The sequence below is a fragment of the Panthera onca genome, chromosome C1, assembly GCF_046562875.1.
Source record: "Panthera onca isolate mPanOnc1 chromosome C1, mPanOnc1 haplotype 2, whole genome shotgun sequence".
NCBI lineage: Eukaryota > Metazoa > Chordata > Mammalia > Carnivora > Felidae > Panthera > Panthera onca.
Window position 1 is genome coordinate 130483445 of NC_138346.1, and position 7941 is coordinate 130491385.

At 41.6% G+C, this 7941-nt stretch overlaps 1 protein-coding gene across 1 annotated transcript; it reads right to left on the reverse strand.

Annotated features, from left to right (window-relative positions):
- Window positions 1–855: 855 nt before the first annotated feature.
- PRMT6 (protein arginine methyltransferase 6) lies at window positions 856–7649 on the reverse strand. Its single transcript, XM_060625425.3, has 2 exons — window positions 6385–7649; window positions 856–4092 (listed from the first exon to the last, which is right to left on the reverse strand). Exon 1 carries the CDS (start codon window positions 7606–7608, stop codon window positions 6481–6483), a length of 1128 nt encoding a protein of 375 aa, XP_060481408.1. The 5' UTR covers window positions 7609–7649; the 3' UTR covers window positions 856–4092; window positions 6385–6480.
- Window positions 7650–7941: the final 292 nt, after the last annotated feature.

A 7941-nucleotide genomic window follows, 5' to 3' on the forward strand; every position in this document is an offset into this window, starting at 1 on the left:
ATGTGAACCAGTTTTACAACAATGTCTGGGCTCTGTAATATCCCTCTGATTGGGAGATCAAGCAAAGCTAGCCGATACTGAATTCTATTTATTACAAACAGCACATTTCCTGGTAGTTTTTCATTTCATTTTGTGTAAAAATCCCCTTGTAATTGCTGTCATTCTCTTTATGTTTTCCCCTAATTATTCTGACTAGAGTAAATTCTCAATTATTCAGGGACTGTATAATCTGTAGATTTTCCAAATCCTCTCTTTTTAATTCTTTTACTGTGTACATTCTTAACCATTTAAATGTCTCCTATTTTTATAATTCACCAGGTGATAAGTGATGGTAGAGTGAGAAGCTCATACTAAAATAAGCAGTTTGTGGGGCACCTGGCTGGCTCAGTTGGTAGAGCATCTGACTCTCAGGGTTGTGAGCTTAACACCACTTTGGGCATGGATCCTACCTAAAATAGTAATAAAATAAGCAGTTTGTTATTTCTATTGAAATTCCTGGTAAAAGGTCTGATTCCAACGAATGCATAAAATGAAAGTTTTAATCATTTGTGGATCTTAATCTGTTCTCCAATACTGTTTATAAAGTTAGAACCCTACACTTTGTTTTTTTGTGTGTATCAAATTATTCACGTACACTTTTTTTTATGTAGTTGACATACAATGTTACATTAGTTTCAAGTGTACAACATAGTGATTTGACAACTCTATACATGCTTGCCCTGCTAAATATAGTCACCATCTGTCACCAAGTAACATTATTACAAAATCACCATACTACCTATGCTGTACTTTTCATCTTAGTGACTTATTTTATAATTGGAAGTTTGTACCTTTTTTTTTTAAAGAACCCAACAGTTTTTTTTTTTTTATTTTTTATTTATTTATTTTTTTATTTTTTTAACGTTTATTTATTTTTGAGACAGAGAGAGACAGAGCATGAACGGGGGAGGGGCAGAGAGAGAGGGAGACACAGAATCGGAAGCAGGCTCCAGGCTCTGAGCCATCAGCCCAGAGCCCGACGCGGGGCTCGAACTCACGGACCGTGAGATCGTGACCTGAGCTGAAGTCGGACGCCCAACCCACTGAGCCACCCAGGCGCCCCTAGAACCCAACAGTTTAGATATCATAATTTTACCAAGAGCAAAGCTGTAAGTGGGTTGTTTTATTTTATTTTGTTTTATTTTTTTTAAGGCCTAATGTCATCTCATTCCATACAACCCATTACTAAACTGCACATAGCTTGAGATAATGGAGGTTGGTGGTTTTGTTCACAAATTTGAAAGGGTTGAGTTCTTAAATAGAACAATCCTTGAATCTGTTTAGAAATTAAGCTAAAATGAGAAGTTAAAGACAAGTATCAAAATAAGCAATAGTTTGTAATCTATCAAAACACTCTTGGTTATGTTCTGAGCCCATGACTTCAGCAAAACCTTACCCTAAGGATATGGTGATGTGGGCAAAACGTATGCATTGGGATCCTGATCTTCATTTATGAGCTTCTCTCACTAACCTCATGCCTCCTTGACCCCAAGATATCTTTTATGTTGTCCTCTGACTCTGGAGAAACACTTACTGTCCTCAATCACATTATCTAACCATCTTCTGAATACTCAACTCTTCCTTCCACTCTACACAGGTCAGCATTTCTAGTCCCCTTTCCTGTTGAACTTTTCTAGTGACCAAAATAGTAAAATACATAGATTCATACTAAAGGATAGTTTTGTGACCTGTAAGCCTCCCCACCTCCTTTCCATTTTCCTTTTAAGACAATTTGCATTAAAAAGAAAAGCTCTATGGGGCATCTGGGTGGCTCAGTCTGTTAAGCATCTCAGGTCAAGAGCTTGGGTGGGTGGGGTTCCTGAGATGAGCCCCACATCCAATGGGGCTCTGTGCGGACAGCTGGAGGCTGGAGCCTGCTCACACTCTATCTCTTTCTCAAAAATAAACACTAAAAAAAAAAAAAAAAAAAAAAAGTTAAAAAAAAGATCTACAAACCCAATGGAATTTCAAATTGGTTTAATTTCTGGAAATAGAACAAAGGACAGAATGTTCTGTCATGCATGTTTCTATAAATGAATAAACTCAAATGGTATTGGTAAGTAGAGGAACAATGTCAGAACATAATGTGGACGGACATTGGTTAGTCGGTTGACTCCTCTCACCAGGCAACAACCACCTGACATAAGGTATATGGACACAGTTGATGCGAGTCAAAAAACCTGTCACACCCTATATTCTTCCTCTTGGCACTGTTTGGCCACATGCTGTGTCCTGAAATGTTTATTACACCTTCAATCCATTTTTGTGCATTCTGCTTTCTCAGTAACTCTTCCTTTTTTTCTTCCATCACACTATCTTATTTACTGCAGTATTATTAGGACTAGCATCTTTTTTTTTTTTTAACTGCTGCTATCTTTATTGGTATTCTTAGTACTCTTGGTTACAAAGTTACATAAGTTTTAATTGTCCACCCAAACTAATTTTCCCTGAAGTTCGCCATTTTTAGTGCAAAATATTACAGACTGGGAAGGTTTTCACAAGTACCTCTTTCATCTGATTGCAAGAACACTGGTAAAGCACTTTAAAAAAGTGTGGGGAAGATTTACCTCCACCCCACCTTCCTTTTTGTGCAGGGGGCAGCATGAACAAAGGAGGAATTTTTTTCCTTCCTTACAGCTTTCTGCATTTGTTGGAAGTTAAAAAGCTACCCAATCAACTAAAAAATTCATCAGGCTTTATTCCAAGTTATTATAAATAATGAACTTAATCATCAAAGCGCCCAGAGGAGCACAATTCCAATGTTACTGGTCATGTCTTAGTTTTTATTACAATTTTGTGCTTAGGTAGATCCAGATTTTTTGTTTCAAATGTCTCATCCTACATGCATATGCAAAGTTTTGAGGAATAGTCTCATTATATCATCTTCCTCTTTACATCATATCTTTCTGTGAGGTCCTCATAATCTATGTGATAAGTAACATAGAGAGGAATTCTGCACTTGAGAGGAATTTTAAGGTTACAATTGACAAAAGGGCTGGCTTCTCATTCTTGCTTCAGCAGAGGTTAAGATTTAGCTGGATTGAATTCTTCCAGGTTAAATAATGTATGCAAATTACTGGTCTAGGTGATTTTATTCCCCTCTTGTATTCCAGTTGAGGGTAACATTTGCTTATTTATCATAGAACTTGTTAGATAGTTGGTGTTTATGAAATCATTAAATTAGTGAACACCTCATTGGATGCCTCTCTGATCTCAAGCACAAAGCACCTATAACCAAAATGGCAGGATGTATCTACTTTTGTTTGCTACTGCATTGAGAATTTTCTCCTGGAGGCTTCAGAAAGAATGCCACACTTGATTAGCCCTCTTAGGGAAACGAGTACACGGTATGTTTCACAAGTCCCTGGTAATTAGTAATTGTCAACCTTGAGATCCTATGTTGGCTCTTTGAGGCCTATGACTTATATCCCAATGGAACCTTCTTAAATTAAGAGGTTGTTTGGGGGTAGGAACTGAAATACTTGTGTTCAACTGTCAAGAACTGGCTATGTAACCATAGGCATCCTTCAGTAACAAAGTCTTTTTCCTACTATGTAAAGTGACCTGCCTTTCCTAACACTTACACCACCCCAAGTCTTTAGCCCGTTATCATTTATGTATTTTTCTTTCTGGTTCATCCTATGAACACATCTATTTGGAAGCAAAAGCTATGTTTTATTGGTTTGTATCCTAAGTGCTTCTCACAATGACTGTTACCTGGTATTCTCAATAAAATGTCCATTGGTCCAGTGAATGTAAATATTTGGAAAGTTTCACAGTGCTAAATAAATGTAAGCTGTCTCAAAAAAGCAGGTAGAACTTCACCGTTTCTTTCTCTTCTTAGGGCTGACAGTTCTTCCTGTGGCCCAAATGACCCTAGGCAATCAGTGCCAGTTCACACAGAGACTGAACAGTGCTTGGATATTGGAGCAGGTCACATTCTCATCCTTCTGGAAATGTTGTCACTCCAAAGGGCTTGGACTTCCTTTGGATCATCTGGTGTCCAGTCATACATCGCTCATCATACAAAGCCATGCTGATACTGCCAAACACCTGTAAAAAAAATCAAAATGTTGAATATTTATTCTGTGGTACATTTTATAGGTGTCCAAATGCTTCAGGTTTGCATAGCACTTTTCTGTAATTACAACAGCTAGGAATCACTAAGATCTTACTGTGTACCAGGCATTATATCCTTACATGTATTAACCACATGTATCACATGTGTCACATTTCTATGGAGCATGCATGATTGTTTTACATTTTGCATGAGAACACTGGAGAGGAACAGAAGTTAAGTATTTTGCCCAAGTTCACAGGGTTAAAGAGTGGTGGAGCCTAGGTACCAGCAGGATATGTCTGGTTCAAGTCCTAGCTTTTAATCCTATGCTATGCTGCCTCTCCACTAATTGCTTTAGTAGCTATATTTTTTTAATTACCATTCATTTTTCTTTTGGGAAACAGTTACAAGAATATTACAGCTTACTTTGCCTAAGTATGAAATCATTTCCACTTCTATGGTTACCCTAAGTTTTAATTGGTGTTCTTTGCATGCTTACACTGGTGATGAGAACTCTATAGTATACATAGATTTATAAAAGATATACTATATTTAAAAAAATGGAATTCGGGGAGAATGCTTTTGTTTGCCCAAACAGTAAAGGGATTGTTATAGGAAGTTAAAAAATATTAGAAATTTATTCAAAACCATACAATAAAATTCTAAATACATGTTCAACTTAAAAAAAGCTGTTCACCCTAAAAAAAAAAAGGACCTAGATTAGATCTCCAGCTTAAATCAGGCCCAGCTTGCTATGACTGTTCCATTTATATAGACTGTTAACTATCAAAATGGTGACAACTATCACTACTGTTGCTTGCTATTCAAGGATCTTATAACGTCATGATTTTGTATGTTTCCCTTCATAACTGAAGATCTCATGTGTTAACGCTAAATTTTAGCAAATTAGTTATAATACTTTAGTACCTTAATATGCGATGAATAAAAGAGAAAACTTGGTTACAATGAACAAAAAACTATGTTAGACTATTTCAGAAGACCACTTTTTCACACCTGTTTTCTATTAGCATACAAGCTACCAGTATGAAGAAAAAAGCTACATCAAGCATAAATTACCCTTAAACTATATTCTGAAGGGGTTGTAACACTCTTAAGAATTGACAATATTAAAAAGGCAAAAAGCATTATAAGTCACAGTACACAAGACTTCTTACTTCATCTATAAAAATAGAATGAATGCCAATGTTTTATTTGCCACAGGGATAAGGAGGGAAACATCCGTGAAATAAATTTGATAACATGACTCACACTTCATTACAAATGATTTTCCTAAATTCACAACTTTCACATTTGGCTGAGCTAAAAAGAAAGGAAAAAAAAAAAAAAAAACCTCTAAAAAAAGGAAATTTCATTTGATGTAAGTAGGCCAGATCACATGATCTCTTTAGATGAGAGTTTAAATGAGTGCACTTCTCCAGCTGGGAAAATATTTTCCTTCATTTAGAGAGGCTAAATAATTTACCCCAAATGATGAATAAACCCTTGGGTCAGGTTCAGAAAAACCTTCTATCAGCCTGTTTAGTAAGAATCACACAAAACTTTATTATGTAACAAATATGAAATAAAACATTTCCTTGTTTAAGTCTTAAAAGATAAGAATTAAAAAATCCATACTAACTTCACCATCTTTAGATCTTTTCTCCTACATCTACCTTCTAGGTTTCTTGGGTATGCCACACAACTGTATACAGCCAATTTTACTCAATGGAGAAAAGTGTTCCAACTTTTTAGCACCCTATGGAAGTAGTAAGTGTAAGAACAGGGTTATTCAAACTGCTTCCTCTTTCTCCTCCCTCTCATTACCAGCAGCAAAGTTTATTTAAAAAACAATGAGGGAGAAGTACTGAAGCCTAGAGGCACCTAGGAAAGGAGGGAATTCAGAGAATGATAGAATATGGCTCTGGAGAGCTATTTAAGTCATACTGGAAATTTATGTACTCTAACAAAACCCTTTACTGTTCTCCCTGGCTACAGATTTAAATGTGAGGTGTCAGGGATGTGCATGGAGCCTTCATAAACTTATATTTTCTTCTGTGTTTTTGCTTTCTTCCCGTGTAACAAAAGAAATAGAAATACAAGTGCTTGGTACCACATGCTTTTAAGGCTCAACAAAGCCCATTGATAAACAAGCTGTTTCCAAAGTTGGGGGCCTCGGGATTTGCTTTTTAAATAAATATCGACAGAAGAATCTCGAAGAGAGGCAAGTCACTCTCCCTCCCCAGAAGCCAAGGGGGAAAAAGGAGACAGAAGGTATTGCCCCCTACTTGCACGTGGAATCTCCCTTTCTCCTCCGAACCCCCCTCCGCCTCTACCACGCGGATCCTGCAGATTCGGGAGGTAGTTGGGAGAAAAGGCAACGATCAGTCCTCCATGGCAAAGTCTTTGGTCTTCTCCTCCTGGTCGCCTACTTTGTAGCGCAGCAGCACGCGCAGGAGACGGTGGTTATCCCGGGAGGGCAGCAGCGTGATCTCTCCGGAAATGTCCGTATCTTGTTCCACTTGCACAGGTTCGTTCAGGTAGAGGAGTGCCTGCTTCCAGTGCGTGACCGGATGAAAAGGCGAAGTGGACAGCACCAGCGGTTTCTCCGAGTCCCCTCCGGGGAAGGTCACCTGGAACCAGATGGCAAAGCCATGCATGGGCGCCGAGCCGTAGCAACTGAAGCGGAAGCGTCCGCCCACCCCAGCCTCCAGCTCCTGCTCCAGGCCGGTGCGGGCCAGCTCCAGCTGAGCAAAGCGCTGCGGCCGGGCCAGTACATCCTCCCCAGACAAACCCTGCACCACGATCTCCGAGTGGCCCATAAGGCAGCGCGTGGCGAAGCTCTCCAGGCAGCTCATGTCCACACCATAGAGCTGCTTCACCTGGCTCCAGAAGCCTAGGCGCAACTCCAGCATCTGGTCGCTGATGGGCGCCACGAAGAGCTCGGCGGAAGCCGGCAGGAGAAGACCGCCCTCTTTCAGCCATTTGGTCCGCGCGTGGAGCACAGAGCTCAGCATGGACTCGTGCAAGAGTCCGTAGCCCATCCACTCGCTCACGATGGCATCCACCTGCTCCGGCAACTCCACCGTCTCCACTGGCCCCGGCAAGACGTGCACCCGGTCCTCCAGGCCGTTGAGCCGCACCACCTCCCGGGCCTGTTGCCAGATGGCGCTGGCCTCCACCGCGTACACGCGCCGGGCCCCGGCCTGCACACAGAAGATGCTAAGAATGCCGGTGCCCGCGCCCACGTCCAGCACAGTCTTGCCCCGCAGTGCTGACCAGTTCCGCAGGATGCCCAGGCGATAGGCATCCGTGCGGACGCGGTCCGCAATCATCTCCTCGTGGACGGATATGTCCGAGTAGCACTCGTAGTACAGCTGGTCCCGCTCCCGCCTAGCCCTCCGGGGTCGCGGCAGGGCCGCCTCCTGCTCTCCGCCATCTTCCTCCTCAGCTCCCTCCCCTCCTTCGCCGCCGCCCCCCGACTCAAGCTTTCTTTTCTTGGGCTGCGACATCTTGGCGGCTCCGACCGACTCCCAGCGGGCGTTGCGCCGCTCCTCGCGGCCTCCAGGAAGCGGGGGCTTCTGGGACTTGTAGTGCGCGCCCGCGCCTCCCACTTCCTGGGGGTTCGCAGCACAGGTGCCAGCTAGAAGCCTCCGAGCTCTACTCAACTCTTTTAATTGCTCCTTGGAGGTACAGGAATCTCTTTCCCACCCACCATACCCAGATTTTACGAACCTGTACCTACGCCTCTTTTCCTTAGCTCAATTCCCTTTTGCTTTCACTCCCTTCCTGAAGCCCACACGCGCACAAGACTAAACATCCATGTTTGTCTTGTCTGCTCAACT